Here is a 23,446-nt window from a genome sequence, read left to right on the forward strand (position 1 = left end):
CCTTCCGTGCCAGCCCTCCGCCGCGCTCTCACCGCCTCCGACAGGCGGCAGCCATTTTTCTCCTCGAAAGGCATGCTGGGAGGGAGGCGGTGTTATGTGTGGGATTGATGGTGGGTGGCGCCTCTCTCTTCTCTCGTCAAAGTCAGGGGTCGTCTGCAAATTACTCAGGCTCCCCTGGGATGTCGGGGTCCTTGGGGATGCTTGGGGAGCAGTGCTTTGGACGGTGGATCTTCCCTCCTGCTGCTCGGAAGAGAGTTTTGAAAAGAAGCGTAGGAAATAGGCACGCCTGGTCTCTATCCAGGGAGCCTGAGGAGAGGTTCTCTTGCCAGGAATATTATTCCATTAGGTTAAGGTAGGTAACTCCCTGTGCAAGCACCGCGTCATTACTGATCCCATGGGGTGATGTCACATCACGAAGTTTACGAGCAGACTGTATTTACGGGGTGGTTTGCCATTGCCTTCCCCACAACTGACACTTTACTCCCAGCAAGCCAGGTACACATTTTACCACCCTCTGAAGGATAGATGGTTGCATCAACCTTGAGACAGCTACTTGAAACCGACTTCCGTTGAGATCGAATTTAGGGTATGAGCAGAACCTTGAATATAGTACTGCAGAATTACCATTCTTCTCCACGTGGGTCTTTCTTCCATTGCCCAGTTGTTGTTTTTTTACCATATTTGCTACAAGTTATCTTCCAAAGTATGAGGCCCAGTTTGAAGTCCACTTCGAACACAATGTTGATGTTCAGGAACTTATTTCTGGATGACTACACTGCTTAGCTACTTGTTCAAACTGGGTTTTCCGCTTTTATGTATGCAGTGTGTAGTGCAATACTACCTCGTGCTACATTTCTTTTGCACTGACACTGCATGCATAGTGGCTGAAACTGAAGACAGTTTGAATGAGATTGTGGCTACATGCAGGAAAGTATTTCATTGTCCAAGTAAGTATTTCATTTCTGATTTCTGTCTCAAGTATATTAGAGCATGCTCTGTAGCAGCCACTGAAGCCTTAAGAACATAAGAAAAGGGGCCTTTTGCCCTTTTGTTGTCCACGATTGCTATAACATTTATCTACACCATAGAGAATATGGCCAAAATAAGTCAAAATTCGGGGGAAATGGCTTACAGGCCAAAACTTGCTTATGGGGACAGTAAAATTGCTTAGGAAAATCAGCATTGCTGTAAAATCCCTGAAGAACCAGGGAGAATAGAACACACTCTCTCTGTGTCATTGTAGCCACTGTCCTTAGGTACTTTTTGTGTGTGTGTGCCATTAAGTTATGGCGGACTTGGGGCAATCCCATAGGGTTTTCAAGGCAAGAGACGTTTAGAGGAGATTTCCCATTTCTTGCTTCCATGTCAGGATGCTGGTATTCTTTGGATGTTGCCCATCCAAATACTAACCATCCGATCCTGCTTAACTTCTGAGATCTGACACAATCTGGACTATCCAGGACAGGGCTCTAGATGCTCTAAGTGGCTGTCAAAATGTAAATGAAACTACTGGTTGTTTTTTGGCTTTGGTAACAGTAACGTCATGTGGCTGAATATTAAATACAAAAGACGCCAAGGGTCCAGGATGTAATATTATATCATATAATTGTAATTTAACCTCTCTTCCCTTTTTTTTTGAACCAAGAATTGCCTCTGAGCATGTGCACAGTGCCTTTGGCTATGACAGCATTCATCTAGGAAAAAGGATTTCAGGTATCCGGGCATTTTGTGCAAGTACTATTCTCCAAGTATTATTCCTGGTCATGTGCCCAACTATACATTATGCTTCCAACTCTATTGCAAAAAATAGTCCATTTGCTGTATTTTAGTCTTCTCCCTGTTGAGACACTGTAAGTGGGACAACCCAAATTGCAATTCTTTCCAAAAAATGATGTAAAGCACAAAGTCACTCCCTTGCCATAAATTAGGCCCACATAGACAGGTTTTTGTCATTTTTGTAACTGCAATATGAGATTTTCTATTGGAAGCATACTCTGACAGCAACGGCTATCATTATCTTTCTACACCAGTTTCAAATTCAGATGAATGGGCCTGTTTTATTGTGCTAACCATGGAAAACACACAACACACATAACATTTTTATCCACTGGGATTTTCAGATAGCCAGTTTTTGTCCTACTGTTGAACATTCAGTCAGAAACATACAATTGCAAGGACCCAAGGAAACAATGCCTCTTGACATGCTGAAATTCTTTGGGCTGTGAGGGTCATCACGTCATTGGTTCAATATTCATCAGGAGATGGGGTGAAGAACAGGAAGATTCAGGGAATGTATTAATCTTTTTAACATGTACAACTGTGATAGCAAAAATTAGTAATTTCATCTCAGAAGAATTGTGTCCTAATGTCATGACAAGTATGTAATGTGTACCTTATATTATGTAAGTCAGACTTACTTTACCTTGGCCTAAAAGATTCCTGCCTGTGACAATTCTTGATGGGAAATGATTCTAATAAAATTCTAATAGAAAATGATTCCATGTAGCAAACTATAGGAAATTTATTTGGATTCTCCCTTGCCATAAATTAGGCCTCACAAGAAGAATGAGATGGTCATGATTTGTATCACCTCAAACTGCAAACAGGTATATTCATTTTGGAATGTGTTTTTTAAACCTAGGTTAAAAATTATTTGCAAACAAATAACCAGCACAGTAGTGTGACAATAGAACCTGCTTGTTTGCATGGGGTTTTTTAATACAAAGGAATATAGTCTGAAATTTTACCACTTCAGGCCTCATTTTCCTACATGTGTGGGCCTAACCACTTCTCTGGGGTCTCCTGCAGTACACTTATACCAATTACCATCTTGTAGTTCTGGCTTTGGTCTATTGAACCAGGAGTATGTTAAACTACAAGAAGTGGCAAGAGATTTGGCCTGACTTTAAAAATAATCCGCTGAGCTATAGTTATACTTGGACTTTCAAAAGGCTTTTTACAAGGCACTTCACCAGATACTCTCGAGTAAACATAGGGGTCATGGGATAAATGTACAGATTCTCTTATGGATTAAAAACTGGTTAAATGAAAGGAAGGAAAGAGTTATAATAAATGGATAGTTCTTACAATAAAGGGAAGTAAGCAGTAGGATCCCACAAGGATCAATATTGAGGCCAGTGCTACTTCATATGTTGATAAATTATCTGGATCAAGGAGCTAGTACTGTAGTGGCCAAGTTTGCAGATGATGCAAAGTCAGGATAGCTGTGAAGTGCTCAAGGAGGATCTCCACAAATTGAGTGAGTGGGCAACAATGTGGCAAATGAAGTTTAGTGTTGATAAGTGAAAGGTGATGCACACTGGAACAAAAAAAAATCCCAACTTCATGCATAGGCTAATGAGGCCTGGACTTGCTTAGACTCAGAGGGGAAAAGATTTTGGAGTTGTAGTAGATATGTCAGTGAAAATGCCGACTGAGTGTGCTGGCAGCAGTGAAAAACACAAAGCCTTCCATTGGAGATTGTTAGGAAAGGGATTAAAAATAAAATGGCTGATACTGTTATGCCCCTGCATAAGTCTATGATGTGGCCTTGTTTGGAGTACTCTGCAGTTCTGGTCACCTTATCTCAAAAAGGACATTGCAGAGCAGGGAAAAGGACAGAAGAGGGCAACAAAAATGATTAGAAGGGAAGAGGAAAAAGAAGACAATGTCTGGCACTTTTCAGTTCAGAAAAGAGACAACTGGGGGGGGGGGGACCTAATAGAAATATCAAATACTTCTATTATCAAAATATCAGAATTATCAAATACTTAATACTAGAGATCAAGGGAATGCAGTGAGGCCAGTGGGCAGTGGATTCAGGACGAACAAAAGGAAATCCTTTATACAGTGAGTGATCAAAATATGACATTTGCTGCCAGAGAATGTAATGGTAATAATTGGCATAGAGGGTTTTAAATGATTAGTCAGTGTCAGGAAGGATAGGTCTATTGGTGGCTACTGTCTGTGGTGACTAAAGGGAACATCCAGATACAAAAGCAGTAAATCTCTGTATATCAGTGTCAGGTGACAACATTGGTGCTGGGGTCACTCTGTTTCCTGTTTCTGGACCTCCTGAGGAACTGGTTTGCTACTGTGTGAGACAGGATGCTTGCTGGACCAAAGTTCTGATGTTCTTCTGTCCTTATAATACTCAGACAGCTGTTGGAGCAACCACAGATATGTTTTCTGTTTATGTGTGTCAAGCTAAACCGATTCTTCCTTAATTGTGAGACATTAGAGTTCAGTTATAGCAGTTCAATTTATAATCAGTGCCTAAGTGTTTGAATAAATGTTCTTCTACTCTGATCAGGATTACATACCTTCTATTTTTTGAAACATGCTGAGGACATGATCCACAGCTATAAAGAAACAATTTCTATATTACTGCCATTCTTTTCAAATGCTGTTGCCACAAAGTGATAAAGTTGGAAGGGGCCCAAAATAGCCTGTCCATCCCAGTACCATACCTCTTCAGTGACCCGAACCAAGGCATGTCAAAAGCAGAGAAGAACGGAGCAGTAAAGCAGTCCTTGCAGAAACATTAGCTCTAAATGAAGAAGGAAACAAGCAAGGCAGAATAAGCTGCCTGCTTGACACTGCTCATAAGCAAGGGGGTTTGTTAGCACTGCTGACCCGACCACCTTTTTTTGCTGTTGCTGTTGTTGAAGAAAAGATGTGTAGGAAAAAAAGATGGCTATATAATTTTTTAAAACTAGAAGAGGATCTCATGTTGTAAGTTGGAAAAAGAAGTGGGTTCCCAGTGGGTCTGAAGATTCTGTGGAGATGTCTACCAAAAGATCACTTCTTGAACCAGAGGACCACAACAAAGCAACCTGAATAAAATTCACATAAGGTCTTTTATTGAGCCACCGAATGTTAAGTGACTGTTGAAAATCCACACACTGTTGATTGGAATTTTGATTGTGTTCTGTATTCTAGAACTCTGTCCTATGCCATCAAATAATTATGTAATTTTAGTTTCCATATTTAGATCAAAAGCCATTCCAGTTAAGATTGTTCTCCCAAACCTTTTCCACTCTTGTGGAAATTGCAGTGTGTAGCATAGATGTGCCCTTGGAATAAGGTTGATCTGGTAACTTACTGTATAGCTCTAGAATAACATTTTCCCCCAACCATTTGTCATTCCTGCCAATGAGGAATCTGAGTCAGTCTCTTATTATATAGTGCTAAGTTGTATTATTTCTCCTGCAGCAAGATGCTGACCTTGCAACAATGTCTGTAGCTTTATGTAGAAAAAAAATCTGTTCCTTAAACGGGGGAAAGAAAGCACTCTTCATATTCTTCTGGTTTCTTCCTCCCTTGGTGGTGTGATCAGTAAACTGGTTGTTAGAAGTAACTTTGAGTTAAGTAGTCAATTCAGTCCGGTTCAGCTTAGCAGCTAGAACAATTGGAACTAGAGCAGCAGCAAATTTATATCTTTTATAAAATTTGTAATGGATAAATTAACTAGTATTTGAATACTGTGCAATGGTCAAAGAAAGGAAACATTTAATGTCAATTTATTGAACTGAAGGTGATATTAAACAGCACCACTCTGAAACCTCTTTAAGATGGCAATTGTGAATTCATTCATCAGCTGTGGAAAAGCAATTTACAAGCTGAATCCTGGCCATTCTTACTCTGAAATATGGCATTCGTGAAGCTGGCATCCAAGTCAGGATTGCACCTGAAACACATACAAATGCATGTTCAAACAGGGCAAGGGCAGATCATCTCCTTCCAGAAAGTTCTCAACTTCATGATGTTGGCTTGTGTTTTGTAGACAATGGATGACAGTGAAGATGACTGGCAGTCACTTAAGCCCCAAGAACCACTTTCATCTCAGTGCTGCGGCAGCGGCTGTAAACCCTGCATCTATGATGTATACCAGAAGGAGCTGGAGCAATGGGAAGAGGCCAAGGCAAAAAAAGACAGAAGCCTCCTGACCAAAAAGAAACCACAAGTACAGTCATCTTGAAGCTCTGCCAATAGTTTTTTTCAGCCATATCCTAATTATGTTTATTATGAAGTATATCCCACTCATTTAAATGGAATTAACTTCCAAGTCAGCTTGCAGCTTTTGTTATATTTGTGTGGTACATTTCATGAGTAGTTGTGGAGCTGAGGGGAAAAGATAACATGCAGCTGTTTGTCAAAAGGATGCACACTGTGGTAGGAGCCAATGCATGCACTAAATAATGAGGAGGTGAAGGAAAGTTACAGCCATTTTCAGCTTATGTGATCAGCTGTTTTGCTCTTTTTTTCCCCGTTTTCCTGAAGTGCCCTTTTGTCATTTAGAGCAGGAATAGGAAACCCCTGATATGAGTGCTGACAGCAGCACATGAGACTATTTTGCTCCAAGCCTTGGACTAGGTCTCCACTCAGTCAGCCAAGGCACTGGTACCTCTGCTGGGGCCAGCAGTGCAGAAGGAGGCAGCAGTGGGGGTGGGGGGTGGGGGGTGGGGGGTGGTTTCCCATCACCTTATCACTAAATACAGTTCAGGGTGGGTTGTCTTCATCCTCCACTGTACCTCTTATCAAAGGACCATTTGACATCAATTTCCCATCTCTTGAATATTTGTAATGTTAAGTATCTAGCATGTTCTCTCACCAGTATACCAGATTTTTTTTTACAATAATGAGCAGTGAAATATCGAGGTTATACTTTAAACCATTCCAGCAATACATGCTAGGTAGCCATATTCCATTTACACATCCCTCTTAGTGAAGAACATTGCTGTATTTTCAGAATTTAATTCTATCCCATTCTCTCTTCTTGACGTAAAATTCTGTGAAACTTCTCAATTGGAAGGCAAGTGTAAATCTATTAAATGCAGGCTGTTGCTCACATACATGAATACCTCAGAAGAATGTTGGAGTTTCTCACAGAAGAGGAAAGTGTGTCTTGATTCAAAATGAGAGAGAGAAAGTGAAAATAGCACGCTCAAGGCATTTTATTTTAAATTAGAGAAACTATGTGTCCATATTTTTCAGTGTGAAAGGACCTGATTATGGTTAAGGGTAAGTAAAAGGTACTCTGGATGTATATTTCTCTTTGTGACTCATATGTTCCAAGTTGGAACTCCGGTAGGCAAAACAGATCCGAGGGCCATATCATGGCGCATATGACCTGAACAAGAAAAAATATACAATGAGCAAATTTTGAAATTTTTCAGGTAGAATATCTGTCTCATTAACACAGCACGGCAGTAAAAAAAGAAATCAGCTTTTCACTTCAATCCCTCTTTATGCCTAGTGTAGCTTCACCAATATAACTGTTGTGGTTGTACAGCTATTAAACACATAGGAAACGGGGGAGGGGGGAAGGTGAACAGCAATTCTAGTGGGGAGGAATGAAAAATTGCTTGTAAAATATTGCCAATGAAAAATATTGCCTTAAAATAAGTAGAAATGAGTTCTTCTCTTACCTTCCATTACCTCTTGCTTGACAGTTGTATACTAAAAGGGTGCCATCACTTCTTTCGCAAGGACAGATCTTTAATTTCTCACCCTCCAAAATCATCCTCAAAGATAACTTCATAGGCCATCATTCTGTAAACACAAACAAGATCACAAATTAAAATGGGATTTCACAAAGAAGTACTGATTGACTTAAGGCCTGATGTATTCAGTCTTTAAAGCTTTCTCTTTTAACAGTACCACATTTCACCAATGCTGAATTCACTCACCTTTTGTTTAAAAGAGGGGAGGGGGTGCCTTTTAACCCAGTAATTATTTATTGTTCCTCATTGTAGTGCAAGAATTCACAACTGGCTCCAGAAATATTTACAGCTTTCATCATAAGCTCTGTGGATCAGCTGACAGAGGACACCTACCAGTATAAATTTGAATTACCTGGAAGTAGCAGCTTGGGGTTGAGTTTAGGGCAACATATTGTATTAAGGTACTGTGCAAAGTCTCTAGTTAAACAGGTTACAGCATGTGATTTAACTTGCAATTTTTTGTTGATCTACAAAGATTTCATGCCAAGTAAATCATCATTTGTGTGCTTTCAAATTGATCCTGTTGAAAGAGCTCGTGAGCTTATTAGCACTGCTAATTTTATGCTGTATGCTATTCTTTGGTTTCATTTTCCTTCCATTTTAGTTTTGTGTTGGAGGTATAAAAATTAAGTGCAGGGAAGAAACCAATTTACAGAAAGGAAAAAAACGAAAACTAAATGCATTTTACAATTATCATCATGAATTGACTCACAGGAACAATATGTTAACTTTTTCTGTGAGGTAGTTATTCATTTTGTAATTCAAAGCAGCCTCTCTGTAATGTATACATTTATTATATCTGTGCCGCACTCTTGGAGCAAAGAGCCACATATTAGCCTTCCAAAAACCCTATCCAATAAGTTAGGGTGACCTGATTTTTTGATGGCCTCCCAGTTAACATCATAGTTGAACAGGTATGCGGTGCCAGGTTTCCATGGCCCAATCATACTACATGCATTAAGCCACACTGATCAGTTTGCAGTGGGTTACAGTGACAGTGAAATTATTTTGAAGGATTTAGATAGCTAGAGTGTGAAACATTTCCGTATAATATGTGTGTTTTCTTTAAATAACAAAACATTGCCATAGTGATACAAGAAGTTGTCAATGGATATGCAGATAGTTCATTGATGGGGGGCATGAGCTTTGATGTCACTGTATCCCTAATCATTTTCTGGCTCTTAGGACAGCGTAGTTCACATCACTAGCATTGGCTCAGTGGATAAATCTACCATTTACGACAGGCCGCTGAATGCAGCTTTTCAGGACCGCTTCCAGCGGAAAGTTTCCTTGCTTACATTCTGAAAAGTATGTGAAGATATAGTCAAGAAATGGCTATGGACTGACGATTGTGTGCCTGAAACACACATTGGTAAAACTGACATAGGCCAGTTTTTGCATTATGCTTACTTATTTCTGCATCCAGTCGGGAGTTTTTCTCAAATTCTAGACTTTAGGCTCGGGGAGTAATTTGTTAATACCAACTCCACATATTAATTACTGCCGATGAACAGCTGATACAGATCCAAGATTAATGCCTCCCTTTGCTGCAAACAGTTCATAATTCTCCTGCTCTAGCATAGTTCGTTATTTGCTTCAGTTGGCCAGAAGCTCAGCTGTACCACACAAAACAGCTGGGTTGGCTGTGTGGCTCATCCAGGAAAGGGAAAGGATTGTTAAGGAGAATGGTATAGCTGTGAAAGAGAAACCAGAGGTTATTTAAATGCCCTGGATCTCTGCAGTTTCACTGCAAAACAGGAGGGAATAATCTATTGTCTGGTTGGTAAAGGGCAGCCCATGGGGAAGCAGGAAGGGTGCCTGCAGTGCTTTTCAAGCAGCGGCCTTTGCACCAGGCGACTTGGCTCAACTGATGGGGATTGCCAGGGATTCTAATCGGGGATCTCCCCCTCCGTCTTTTTTTCTCTCTTCCTCAGAGGGCTAGTGAATGGTTTGGAGATACAACGAGCCTATACTCCAATTACCCCTGTGGATGCTGAAGGGTACTTTGATGTTTTAATAAAGGTAAATAGCTGCCTTTGTTCTATCTTTAATAAAGGTAAATAGCTGCCTTTGTTCTATCGATTAACAGCTTGACGTAGTACCCATGTCATCTTTTATGCCAGCAGAGTGCTTCACTTTGTACTTTAATAACTAGAGGCCTGCAGTCAAAGTTCTGGCTTGGCAAGTCCAATGCAATTTGTGCGGATCAGCCCCCACCCTGGCTCAAGATGACAGCATACTACCTGTTACAGAATTGAATGCTGTGTTATTGGTATTTGCAAGTATCTGTCACAGTTCAGACACGAAGGGGTTAACTGCATGCATGCTAATTAGCTGCTGAGGTCAAGAGTTTTATGGCCAGTCCATTGATTAAGCTATGGGTCAGCTAACCCCAGCATTGCCTATGTGAGACTAGTCACATCGACAGAAGTTACAAAGTAAAGTATGTTTCTTTGTTTGAACTACACGAGGTAAACCAAGTTAGTGCTAGAATAGAAATCTCTTCTTTATTTTCTTCCATGTAAACCCTCCCTAATACATAGTAAACATTTATAAAAACCAGCAACTGTCTATCGGTCTCCTCTTCTTCTACTCTGCTAAGTATATGAAGTTAAAACAGACCAACATGTGTTGATCTGGGAGAAAGTTTCTACTTGAAACACATTGGTCTTCAACTTCACAAACTTCTTTAGCCCCCACTAATGCCCTCCCTCTCCTTTTTATTTTTTTCCCCTACTTACTGATGTTGCTTTCTATTTATACATCAGAGATAGGGCATGGGCAGAGATAAAGATGACTAATCTGTGCATTTGGAACACTTTCTGTGCTGACATAAATAGACATACCAGTTCTTAACAATAATTGGTTAGAAATATTATCTGTCAGGGCATGTAGCCAGATGTATGAAACTATTGTGCAAGCCAGTCTGCCTAATAACTCTATACATGTTTTTAGGATCACTGTCATTCTCCATCTACAAGGCAATTACTCCCGAGTAAACATAATGATTTCCACATGGGATTACTCTGGGTTTTGTGATTTTATTCATTGCAGGTCTTCATATTTAATAGGAATGCTGGTTTTATCTCAGTTTAAGGATAAATTCATATATAAATAATTAAAAATAGAAATATCAACATCTTTTCAGTTTTTATCAGGAGAAGATAGATTTCACTGTAACTCTACAACCTGAAGCACTAGATTTGGGGGGTCCTCCGTTCAGGAGCCACATAATGTGTAGGTTGGGGCTGGTCAGTGGAGCATGTCCCCCCTCTCCTAGCCTGTATCCTGCTGTACGGGTCCTTGCCGCTAGCTTTGCTGCTGTGCTTTGCTATGGTGCAGGGAGGGCGGAAAGGGTGTCAAGAGCCTGAGCTCAGGAGGTGGAGATGAAAGGGTCCAAGGCCCTGTAATTCGTACAGCCTTAACAACAAACCAGCTGGATTTTAAACAACTCAGAGTAAAGACAGAGATTCACCATATTTCCACAAGCAGTAATAACCATAACTATCACTAATTTACACATTTTTCTCCATGTTTTGATCAGATATTTAGAGTCTTAGCCAAAGGAGTATTATTAGCAATATCTGTTTTATCTGTTTTGTTTTTATTTTTGGCAGTCTTATTTATTGTTAATAAAAATTAATAAAAATTACATACATGAATAATTATTACACGTGTGTGTGTGTATAAAAGGTTTACATTGAAATATTCATCTAATATTAAAATCTATTTAAATATTTGCGCATGTCTTGTGGCTCTCACACATCTGAAGTTTATTCTGTGTGCCTCTTAACATTAAGCAAGTTTAGCCACCCCACACTAGATCTTCCAAGCAGGTCACCAAGAACAATTATTTTACCCTCTGCTCACCCTGCAGGAGTTCGTACTTTTCAGGGTCTTATCATTGACTGTGTGATAGGTTGAGCTGAATTATATTCCTTTTGAGGTGTGTATGGCTTTTATAAGACACTTGTGGGTGGATCACTTCGCCATTATTGTAGCAATTGGAGGGGGAGAAATGCTACATTTCAGCTGCATTAATATGATACCTTTATAAGTTGGCTGTGAAATTTTATATATACTTGCTTATTACACACAACTTTTGCATTTCAATAATAGTAGTAATGATTGTAATAACACCTTCTCTTTATATAGAACCTTTCATCCCAAAGGGAACCATAGTTATTCTCTGGCAGTAACAAAAGAGATGGAACACCCATCATAAAGCACCCATTTGTATAACCTACTCTGTAGATTGTAGTGTATTTCTCACTATTCAGGCAATTTTTGGAAGTACTATATTATTATTATTACTATGCAATCCAAGTGCTGTTCAGACACCCCTGTGTCCCATGATTACGGCACTGCATTTGTGATACTACAGTTAAGAGCAAGTGAGTGGCGATTTTCTGTGCTTAACCTTCCCTTTGAGTGATTCTATAATGTTATGGTGTTTTTTGGTGTAAATCCCAGCACAGAGGTTTTCACTCCAGGAGTTTCTCCTTTTCTGTTTACAAGAATTCATCATAAACTAGTTTGGTCCTTTAGCCATTAGAACAAAGAAAAAACCTAAAGAAGATTTAGTTTCAAGGACATTGTCTCAGCTGAAGCCAATATCCCACTATCTATCTGGGCACATAACAACTGAGATCTTAACCTCTCCACACCTTTGCTCCAATGGCCACAGTTGCCAACTTTGTTTTAAACTGTATTTTTTCCTGTATCTTTACAAACATAGCAGAGGTTTAGCAGAGGAAGTTTTTTCTAGGAGGGAACAGTTAGACCTGGGTTTACATAAATTGGATTCAAGCTGCTGTGGATGCAATGAGTTCCTGGAAGTCTCCCACAGGTTTCCCCGATTCTAGCAGTTGCTGAGGGCTGCAAGGCTTTGCAGAGCAACATGTCACACAGCACAGGGGCAGAGGCTTCAGCACAAAGGAACAATGTGCCAGAAATGCCCCCTCACTCCTGTACAAATCTAATTCGTTAATTTTTCCCCTCTTGCAATTTGTACACCTGTGTGCCATGCTTCAGGGCATATTGTTCTGGAGGTCCCCACAGCCCTCAGCAGTGGCTTCTGAAGGGGGGGCACAGGGAACTGATGAGGAAGGAGAAATCAGGAAAGATCCCATTTGTGCAAACTTGCTCTGCTTGTGGGTGCTTTAATCCAAACCAGTGTATCAAGACCGTCACAGAGGAATGGCTAATATCGCTATTTTAACTATGGATATCTTGCTTCATTTCTAGGTTTATCGCTGCATATGCAAAAAACTTTATATCATTTTTACCAAGAACATTTGTGAGCTTTTATTATTCTGCTTGTTTTGCGTGACATACTGTCTTATCTTGAGCTATCTTAGCTCCATAATTGTACATGAAAGGTGACTTCTTGAAATTCAGGGCAGAATGTAAATGTGAGGCAAATTACCAAAGGACAAGTGATATTCAGTTATGGAGCACCATGATATGTGAACAATTGCATGCAGTGGCAATGCAGCCTTAAAATTCCAGGGTGGATTGCTCCACTGACTATTTGGGTGGTATATCTGGTTTAGGAGCCCAGTCATAATGCAGTAGGCAGTACTTTTCTTGCCTACATTAGAATGAACTGAGATAAAGAAGCGCTAGCTTCTGTTAACCCTATATTTAAAATAATTTATGATTTTTGTGCCATAATTTTATAGTTTTTCCAAGAGATTTTACAGACCACATACAGTAGTTTTTCCCTTGCTTTGTTTTCAGTAACATAGATGTTAAGCTAAATATATTAAGCTAAAAAATCTTTTTTGTGCATGTGGTTTGTTTTCAAAGTGCTACGAAAGTGGACTAATGTCACAATATGTAAAATCCTGGAAACTAGGAGAAGCAGTGTTTTGGAGAGGACCGTTTGGAGGCTTCCCTTATAGACCCAATCAGGTAAGATTTCTAATAGGCATTGAATGACTTTCTCTTTGGTCTCCAAAGTGAAAGTAAAATCACTATCAGGGTAGCTAGGTTCTTCTGATTTTCAGCATGGTGCTTTAGAGTTCTAAAAGTCTGTGAATTGATTGCAATATATTAAATGAAAAAGAACCAGATTCCTTGTAGAGTTAACAATTCCTACTATAGCCTTCAGCAGACTGGAGAAGCAAACAGTAAGCTCTGGAAGCCCCTGAACATAGCCTTGCTGCCATGTTTATTCTGCTGAAATTTGCTTTCCCCTTTTCCTGAATCCTAACTGTAAATCAAAATGGCAGGACTATGTTGCTGTCCTTATCTTGTCAGACATCTCTTAAACATTGGCCTAACTCTTGTCTCTGTTTTGCTGCCCCAGTCTTGACTCCTCTATGGTCTGTGATCAGTGGCACTTCTGCTATCTTAGATAATTTTCCTCTGCTGTTGTCTAAGTAATGGTTTACCAAAAGAGATAAGGGAGTCTCTGTTGGAGAGGGTGTTGTAAACAACATAAGAGGCTAAATTTGCGAGGAAAAAGCCAGGAGTGAACCATATCTTCCACAATGATACTTGAGAAAAAGATAGGGATCCCCCCTTCTCTTGCCTTGTCATTTTTCTCTCTCCTTCTTTTGTTAACCTGATATTCCTGAGTTGCATATTGCATAGTGTGAATGTATGTTGTGTGAATGCTGGAGGTATTTTTGGATTCCTTAATATTTTGGTACTATAAGTTACTCTGATATTACTCTGCTTGCTTCCATTTTGAATCCTTCCAATACACTTTTTCTGATTATTCTGCTGCCTCCTCCTTCATTCCAACTTTGCATTACAGTGTTGTCATGTTGTCAGAAATGTCCTTAAAATAAAGTATGGTGGTCCAAGACCAGGTTTGGGGGCATAATTCCTTGTAGCTGGGTATTAAAAAATCACCAGCTCCTACTAGGTAAGAGATGGTTGGTCTCCTATACTTGACTGTTTTGTGTTGTTCTGAGTCCAGTTTGGGAAGTTGGGCTCCTTCTCACAAGATGCATGTGTGGGTGACAGGTTTACAGACTACACACAGTAACACCCTTGAATTAGTGATCCTATCCTGCCCCTTGTATATTTGTCCCCAGTCTTGGAAACATTGACCACTCTCATTCATCCTTTCTTGACTTTGAGGCTTTAGCTGTGGTTTAACTTTTTATTGTAAGATCAGTCATGGCCTATGACCCTATGATATATCATGGTCACACAGGCCCCAATAATGGAACAGCTGTCATCACCATTATCTACCAAGCCACCAGTCTGTGCTCCCAGACTGCCACTCTCCTTTGTTTTATTTGCTTGCCGCTAAAGAGCCAATTATTAGTGGCCAATGACCACTCAGTATCAGAATACTTTTGTTGGTATTTAAAATACGAGGGGCCAATAAAACATATGTACAGTAATTCCTCTAATTGAGATTCTGAATGATTTTATGGATATTGCTTCAGAAGGCCCATTGGCTAAAAACAATGTGATTTCTTCACATTTTTACACAAGTTAAATCATTTCTTCTAAAAATTTAGCCACTGTTGCAGAATCTTTATCACACAAGAGAAGTTTAGTTAACGTGTCACCTTTTAGAAGATGTGTAAGACCCTTGTCTGTAACATATTGTTTCAAAACAAAGTGTTGGTGGGTGAATCTCTTATAATCACTTAGTAGGTTCATAACAGAGTCTGAGACATTGCAACCAAAACAGCATAGTCTTTGCTGTAACGGAATATGTTTGTATCTGCCATGGATGACATTAGATGGAAAAACATTTAGACTGCTCAGTGTTCAGGGTAGATTTTGCCTTGGAGCTGCTGCAAACACCAATATAGGTTAAAAATGCAATGGGTCTCTGGAAAAAAAAATCAACATGTGCTGCAATCAGTGATAAAATGACGGAGTTCTGTTAATTTTCTGATTCATGTTTTGCTCTTTTAAACTTCTGGTAAAAACTCATTGCCAAAGCATTTTCCTTCCTGATGGAATTGAGTTTCTGCTGCTGCATAGTTGTCATTCTTGAGCCACCAGCCATTGATGTATTTTGTTTAGTATAATTGATTCTTGTAACTAAAGCTCCTGGACTGAGTGAATGGATGTGCAGAACAGCCCCACTGATTCACAAGAACTGCTCCATTCTAGCCCTCCAAATTAATTACAAGGGTCTCCTTAGAAGCATAAATTGAACAAGGGCCGTTAGCTTACTGAACATTTTTTCACACTTTCACAAGACATCTTGAGTCAACGCCAGTGTAACAGGTTGCTGGGTGTGACCCTGAGACAATGACATCATCATCATCAATCATCATCATCATGAAAAAGAACATGAGAAGGTCACTAAATACTGATTTAGTACAAATTTACAAATACAATCAAGGCTAGAATTGAAAAATCCTCAGTTGATGCAAAGTGAAGGTTGGGCAAGGAAGCCAACGACACTGTAGATCATATGCTCAGTTGCTGCAACAAGATTGCCCAGACTGAGTACAAACAGAGGCACAACTCAGTGGCCAAGATGATCCACTGGAATTCATGCAATAATTACCACATGAGAACAGCTAAAAACTGGTGGGAACATTGTCCGGAGAAAGTCACGGAAAATGAGAGGGTCAAATGAGGAGGTCAGGGTACAGCAATGAAAGTGAGTGACTTGCTGGGGACATTAGCTAGGTCACCTAAAGGAGGTTCCTTGTGGTGCATCACCACTAGGATGTGCTGGTAACAAGATGAGAACTGAGAATTGCACTCAGACAGCCCCCTGCTTCAGTGATGGTTCAATATGAAATCTTCAACCAACTACAGCACCCCAGGCTAACATTTTCCTAATACTGTGAACGTTCAGTGCATTTCCTTCCCCAAATCTGCTTATCCCCATTCAACCCATAAGGGGCTACCTCTCAAGACAGAGCTAATGCTTCTGGGATTACCACCTGCTTGTTGAACTGATTAATCTGTTACATTGTCCTTTGGGCAACATTGGAGCCCCTACTTAAGGGCAGAGAGAATGAGGAGCTATGAGGGCCTCTTTTCTCTGTTCTGAAGCATCTGAAGAGCATGCTCACAACCATTTCATAGTTCAGATATTGCAGATGGAAATGTTATACTTCTCTTTTATTCCATTGATGTCACATGAGCCATTATCTGGTTTCTATTTGCTGAAACTTATCAGAATTCTGATAAAAAAATCTCAGCTGGGTGAGTGGCCATCCTCTATCTTGTTCTAAGAAGACACCCATGACCTCCAACATTTCTACTTCCACATGTTCTAATTCATAAGAGGGTCGGCTGGAAACAGGAAAGTAGAAAGCTATACTGTTCTTTAGAACAATAAACATTGAGCCTTTCAGGGTATGATGAAGCTTGGATATTTACAAAAGAGTCCAAGGGGCTACATGCTGCTTGAGGTTCCTGGTCAGCGGTGGGATTCAGCAGGTTTGCACCACTTCGGCAGAACCAGTTGTTAAAATGGTGCTTGTAAACAACCAGTTGTTAAATTATTTGAATCCCACCACTGATCCTGGTCCTCATAATATATACCTGCCCCTGCCAGCAACTTGTTCTATCACCATAAACAACCTCTTGAAGACTCTCATGGATTGTTCCTGTTTCTGGAACTGAGCACTCCTCAAGGATGAACCTGCCTGTCTGTCTGCCTGCCACTCTGCCACTTGAGCTGTGGAGGCTTATCTGGGGAACTAGATTAGCCTGTGCACTCCAACACACACCAGCTGGGTGACCTTGGGCTAGACACAGCTCTACTGAGCTCTCTCAGCCTCCTCATAGGGTGTTTGTCGCGGGGGGGGGAGGGGGGGAGGGAAAGGAGATTGTAATCCCATTTAGGTCTTCTACAGGAGAGAAAGGGGGGGTATAAATCTAAACTCTTCTTCTTAATTAAATAATGAGGAAGGACTGAAGATCTGTAAGTAAGCAACGCTTTTTATTTTTAATGTCTACTGCTTCTAGAGAAAGTGGAAAACTCCCTAATACAATGGGAAACTGCATATAGAGGAATGCTTCCATCTTTATCTCAGAACACTTGTTGAAAACCCATGGAGTATGAGCACTGAGTATATCCCAGTTGTATTGTAAACAGATGCAACAGTAAACTGTCCAGTCAGGTTATTTTAAGAAATCACAGATAAGCTACAGGGGTATTTATGCAGCCAGAGGAAAAAAATATTTTATCAGATATGTAATTGGACAAGGTTGTTTAAAAGGAGACTGATCAATAGCCCTTGCCTACCACCACAATTTGAAATTTGAAATTATTTCACTTGTTTGATGTCTGTCCCAAACACTCCCAAGAAGGAGTGTTTCTATTTGCTGTTGAGTGTTCGACAATACTCCCAAGAAGAACCATTTATTTTTAAAATTAAAAAGTATAATTAACAAATACTAAACATCGCAAACAAAACTCTTGATTAAATTAAAAGTATCTCCCTCCAAACTGTGACTATTGCATTCAAGCCAACTAAGAAAGTTTTGCAGTACTTCCAGACTTGGATCCTGACAGAGCTCTAGGGCGAGGGAGATCTACAGTGACATGACAGCTTCCATGACAGCCCCTCCCCCCGTGTGCCTTTTCTTATTTGGCACATGGTTATTATAAGAAAACACCCTTAATGGCTGTGCTGTTACAAAGAAGAATGAGACTTGTGTGTCTATGTGTGTGTGAAGTGCCCTCAAATTCTGGCAACCCGAGCAAGGGGCTTTCAAGGCAAGTGAGGAGTAAAAGTGTCTTGCTATTGCTTTCCTCTGCAGGTCTCGCTTCTATGTCTGACCCTGCTTTGCTTCCGAGGTCTGATGAGATCGGGCTACATATTCATGCCACCGCCTTCCTTCCCAGTTGGGCTTGTAGGGTTTTTTTCCCATTTCTAACTACTGAGACACATATTCTGTCCTCTGCTTCATTTCTAGTACGGGGAACTGTTTATGCTTGCTTCTGGCACTGGCCTAGCACCAATGCTTCCCATCATTCAGCACATAACAGAAAATGAGAACGATGAAACGTTTGTAACCCTGGTAGGCTGCTTCAGAACTTTTGGAAATATTTACATGAAGCCTCTTCTTCAAGACCAGTCACAATTCTGGAACATCAGAACATTTTATGTTCTAAGCCAGGTAAGGTGGGGAATGTGGACGTTACTTCCACCCATGCTCCTCTGACAGTGACTTGATTCAGAGCATAATTGGCTGAGTTGCAATTGAAGGAGCCTTGAAGGCGCCTGGGGCCTGCTCATGTGAACCCTGCCTGCCTCCCCTCTTGTGCAGCGAGACACAAGCAATTTCTGCGTTATTTCAAAACCAGCCAGGGTGAGGAGCAAGGGTTTCACAAATGAGGCTTAGGCTCCTTCCAGTCTTGTTCTGACAGCTGTCAGTCATGGTTTACTTTTACCCTTGAATTTCAGGTTGTGTTGGTGGCAGATGGCACCGTCTCTGAGTTATGCCAGCAAGGGACTTAACTTCAATCCTAAGTGAAGGGGCTGACTTGCCCTGTGAGTAGTAGTAGTAGTAGTAGTTTGGATTTATATCCCCCCTTTCTCTCCTGGAGGAGACTCAAAGGGGCTTACAAACTCCTTGCCCTTCCCCCCTCACAACAAACACCCTGTGAGGTAGGTGGGGCTGAGAGAGCTCCGAAAAGCTGTGACTAGCCCAAGGTCACCCAGCTGGCGTGTGTGGGAGTGCACAGGCTAATCTGAATTCCCCAGATAAGCCTCCACAGCTCAAGCGGCAGAGTGGGGAATCAAACCCGGTTCCTCCAGATCAGAGTGCACCTGCTCTTAACCACTGCACCACTGCTGCTCCCATGAGCCACCTGAGCTGGATTAGAGCCATTGAGCTATAAAGTTCTATGGATCATACTAAAAGAACACGATGATCAGACATGCTTCTGTACTTTGGAAGGGTACTTAAACTGCTGGGTATGATACAGTTCAGGAGTTTGATATTATATTTTCTTTGTGTTGTTCCCTGTTGTTGTGATGGTTGCAAACGGAAATGTCTGTAGTAAAAACAATTCCAGCAAATAAGTGTAGTCCTAAACAGGAGAGGTTTCCTTATGGTGAAATCTAAGAACAAATGTTCTCCAGAGGGCATTAGCTACTTGAGCTAAGTTGCAAACAGTCCTGTGATGTCTAAAAGACTAAGGCAGATTCCGCATGGGCCAAAAACAGCAGTGTGAAAACAGTCTAAAAGGGTTTAAAACAGTGTAAAAAGGTTTACACCGTTTTCACACTGCTGTTTTTGGCCCATGCAGAATCCGCCTAACTGATTTATTCTGGCGTAAACTAGTTGCTAGAAGTGTTCTATTCATTAGGCAGACAGTCTGATTTTACATTTTCTAAATGCTCCATGGCTTAACCGGGGAGTGTACCTGCTGTGGGGCTTCTCACCCTGCTTGTAGTTCCCAACTTCGCTCGAGACAGGGCCGGTTAGGGAAGCCCCAAATGGTTCCTCACAAGCCTGGGGCTTTCTCATAAGCACCACTTAAGCACCACAAGCTCTTCCATAGTCTCTTGATGCATGTGCGGGCAGCCTCCATTTCCTGCATTCGGATTTGTTGAATCTCACCCCATTCCTCCCACTCACTTTCACTAGTTTTACATGACTCTGAACATAATTCAGGTGCTGAGAAACCCCCCCCCCCCCCCCCGGTCTAAAATTCTTGCGCGTGAAACAGGATCGCCGTCCTCAAATCCCTCCCCCCATCTAAAATGAAAATTTAAAATCCTTGCTTGTGCGAGAGAATCGCTGCCCTCCAGTTCACACCGCCCATACATGCTGCTTTTCTGCCCAAGGTTTCTCCCTCCTTTATAAAAATCAAGGTTTCTCCCTCCATTTTTTTTAATGCAAGCGGGGAGGGTGTTGCTTCTCAGCGCCTGGCCATTGGTAGGGCGGGCCAGAGCGGTGAGGCGGGAAAACTGGCACTGCTTCTGCAACGGCGGAGTTTTGCACAGCGGCAGAAGTCTCTGGAGCAGCAAAGAGGCATCTCAAAAGGACCTCAACCTTTGTGGTTCAGGAAATTCGCAGAGCAAAGCTATTGCTGCAGGGCGGCTCCAGGGGAGAAACATGGCAACCATGCTGCAGCACCAGGGGCTGTGCAAAACTCCTGATTGTATCGGGACGTTCCCCATGCCAGCAGAGGGCATGCAAAATCAGCCACAGCATGCAAAATCAGTCACAGACAAACAGACATTCAGATGTGAACAGCAGAAGGGGGGAGTACTGGAAAAAGACATTAGAAGGCCCAGTTTCCCACAATATCAATGTATTATGTGTTATATTACATAGCACAGATGAACAATCCAGTCAAAAGAGTGGATTAATAAATAGAATTAAGGAATAAAGAAATAACTCAGATGAAATGGAAAAGTGGTGTAACTTTAAATCGTGTTTCTTAAACTTGGGTCAGTTGCTTTCTATAATGAGATAACTATCCTTGGATCTTGTTTTCATTTCTGTTCTGCAATATAATGTATGTTCTGACTTCTCTTTGTAATGATTCCCTATCACCACTACCACTACCCTTTGGCTTCTGGATATAAATTTATCAGCCATCATGCATCCGATGAAGTTGGCTCTGACTCACAAAGGTTTATCTCACAATATATTCATTAATCTTGAAGTTACACAAGACATTTTCATGGCTACTGCTGTGGAATTTGATCTGAGGCCTTCCAGCAAATTTAGCAATAGCCATATATTGCTTTAATTTTGACTCTCTTATATCTTTTGGCTCTTCAGGAACACTCACTTGAAAACCTCCCTTGGAGCTATCAAAAGAATACACATCTTGGCCGGATAAATGAAAATATGTTAAGAAGTATGATGAACACATGTAGAAGGCAACCTTTTGTGCTGATATGTGGCTCTGTAGCCTTTACTGATGATATGGAGAGATACTTAAAAGCCATTGGTCTTCAGAAAGATTCATATTTTGTATTTTAGAAAATACTGTGGAGAAAAAAATTACTTCATTAAATGGTTATTTTTGTTGTTGTTTACAGCTTAATTTGACTACACTTAAATCTCAGCCATGGTTCTATTTTTACTGATACAATGCAATTGCATTTACACAATTTTCTTGTAAACAGGACTTCTCAATTTTCTTGTAAACAGGACTTCTCAACTTTCTTATACCTTTATAAGCATAAAATAATTTAGCCACAAATAGCAGAGAGCTTAAAAGGCTTCAGTAACATGCATAATAGTTGTGAGAAGGGACGTACCAGCCCAGGGACAGTCATGTGGGAGGGACCCCCCTCCCGGACTCCCTTTAGGCCAGCTTCTGCCCTCCCCAAGCCCTAGGGAGGGCAGCAGCTGGCCTCCAGGGACACACAAGGGGGGGCAAGGTGAGCTCCCCTGGGCTCCCTGCAATCTGGCTTCTGCCCTCCTCCAGGGATGAGATTTTAAAAGCATGTCCCTGGAGGCCAGCTGCTGCTCTCCCCAGGCTGCAGCCCCCCAGGCTGCAGGGAGTCCGGGGGGGGCGCTCTGAGAAGCAGTTGTCTCTGGGCACCATCCCCCCCCAATACAACTCTGGTTGTGAGTGATGACTCAGGGCTGCCAAGAGGGGAGGGACAGGAAGAACAAAAATTATTGGAGCCCTGTTCATCTTAAGGCCCATGGAGCCAGCCAAATCATGTGATTTGTTTTCATATGATGATTGGGTTGGATCTTTGTGGCTTGAGGTGGACCGAAAGGGAAGCTTTGGGTTAAGACCTGGGTTGGCTTACTTCACATTTTTTCTTTTAAGTCTCCAAATCACTGAGGTTGTTTGGCTGGCTATAAAATTATTACAGGCGGTAGTTTTGCTGAAATGTTGCCAAAGTCAGTTTGTCACCAGTCAGGTTCTGATGGCAGAATCTGCAACACAACAGGGAACAGAAAGAGCTTTGCTTCATTTTTATCACACAAGGCTTGAATTTATTCTAGTTTTGGGTGCGGGGAGAGATATTGATCTGTAAATCAATGAAACCTGAAACCTTCGCCTGATCAAATTAACACACATAATGGAAAATTGCATTGAGTTTTTGTTTTAGTTATTGAGGCTATTTTGAGGAAAAAACACCCCACACTCCATGATGTTCTGTTGTTCCCAGCATCATATTTATGATAAAAATCTCTAAACCTGTTTCTAACATTTGGAGGAAACTGCTCACTGGCCATGAAACTGAGTGGTATAGCATAGGAGGAGGGTCCCCCCCCCCTTTCTCCTCGACTAACAGGGAAAGGTAAGGGGAAAGTTTGGGGAAAAGGAACTAGGATTATCTGATACTTGTTTCACAGAACACATTGCCTGGCACTATTCACACATTCCAGTTATAAACTGTTAGAAACTCAGTCCTGTAGGAAGGGTGAATTATTTTATTCATATCAGTGCTTTTACTATGATCTTCGTTCATTTCACTAAAAGTCCTCTTAATCTTCATAGTGGGTGAGGGGGCATTAAAGCTTATGGGTGCCTGAACAGAGGGGTGAGGGTGAAATTGGAGTTGGAAGATTCATGCTTGATGCTGAGCATCTTCCAGTCCTATTTTCCTCCTCCAATATGAAATAAGTATTTGAGGGTATGAGTAAGACAAGCCCCCCTTTCCTAAGGGCACAGAATTGCTTTCAGAGTTCACCTCATTTTGAAGCAGAAAATTTTGCCAGCCAATGGGCCTAGTTCTGTAGTTCGTGAAGGGGCATCTCATTTCCCCCTGTATCCTTTTCCTCACACTTTCTTCTATCCCTCTTCCTGATAGCACTAGGGTTCACAACTCTGGTGGAAAATTCTTCAAGATTTGGGGGTGGAGCCTGGCGAGGAGAGGGATGGGATGGGACATCAGCGGAATATAACGTCATAGAGTCCATCTTCTAAAGCAACCATTTTTTCCAGGGATACTAGTTCCTCTTTATGTATGTATGTATGTATGTATGTATGTATGTATGTATGTATGTATGTATGTATGTATGTATGTATGTATGTATGTATGTATGGGATTTCTATACCG

The 23,446-nt window shown here is 41.1% G+C and overlaps 1 protein-coding gene across 6 annotated transcripts; it reads left to right on the forward strand.

Moving 5' to 3' along the window:
* LOC125432706 (NADH-cytochrome b5 reductase-like) lies at positions 1-21,465 on the forward strand. 6 transcript variants are annotated; one of them, XM_048496559.1, is made up of 7 exons: positions 214-352; positions 5,786-5,965; positions 7,758-7,906; positions 9,440-9,527; positions 13,317-13,421; positions 18,372-18,575; positions 21,198-21,465. In XM_048496559.1, exons 2-7 carry the CDS (start codon positions 5,789-5,791, stop codon positions 21,399-21,401), a joined length of 927 nt encoding a protein of 308 aa, XP_048352516.1. In that variant the 5' UTR covers positions 214-352; positions 5,786-5,788; the 3' UTR covers positions 21,402-21,465. The 6 variants fall into 6 exon arrangements, with proteins under 6 accessions (XP_048352519.1, XP_048352516.1, XP_048352518.1 ...); XM_048496561.1 differs by lacking the exon at positions 214-352 and adding an exon at positions 477-495; XM_048496560.1 differs by lacking the exon at positions 214-352 and adding an exon at positions 491-586.
* Positions 21,466-23,446: the final 1,981 nt, after the last annotated feature.

This window comes from Sphaerodactylus townsendi, linkage group LG05 (genome assembly GCF_021028975.2).
Source record: "Sphaerodactylus townsendi isolate TG3544 linkage group LG05, MPM_Stown_v2.3, whole genome shotgun sequence".
NCBI classification, from domain to species: domain Eukaryota; kingdom Metazoa; phylum Chordata; class Lepidosauria; order Squamata; family Sphaerodactylidae; genus Sphaerodactylus; species Sphaerodactylus townsendi.

Excerpts from the sequence above, each read along its gene's own strand:
- LOC125432706 (XM_048496558.1), top strand. The coding sequence starts at position 906 with ATGAGATTGTGGCTACATGCAGGAAAGTATTTCATTGTCCAA. Across the intron at positions 948-5,785 it reads GAAAGTATTTCATTGTCCAA|ACAATGGATGACAGTGAAGA; the intron begins GTAAGTATTTCA and ends TGTGTTTTGTAG. Across the intron at positions 18,576-21,197 it reads CATTTTATGTTCTAAGCCAG|GAACACTCACTTGAAAACCT; the intron begins GTAAGGTGGGGA and ends TTGGCTCTTCAG.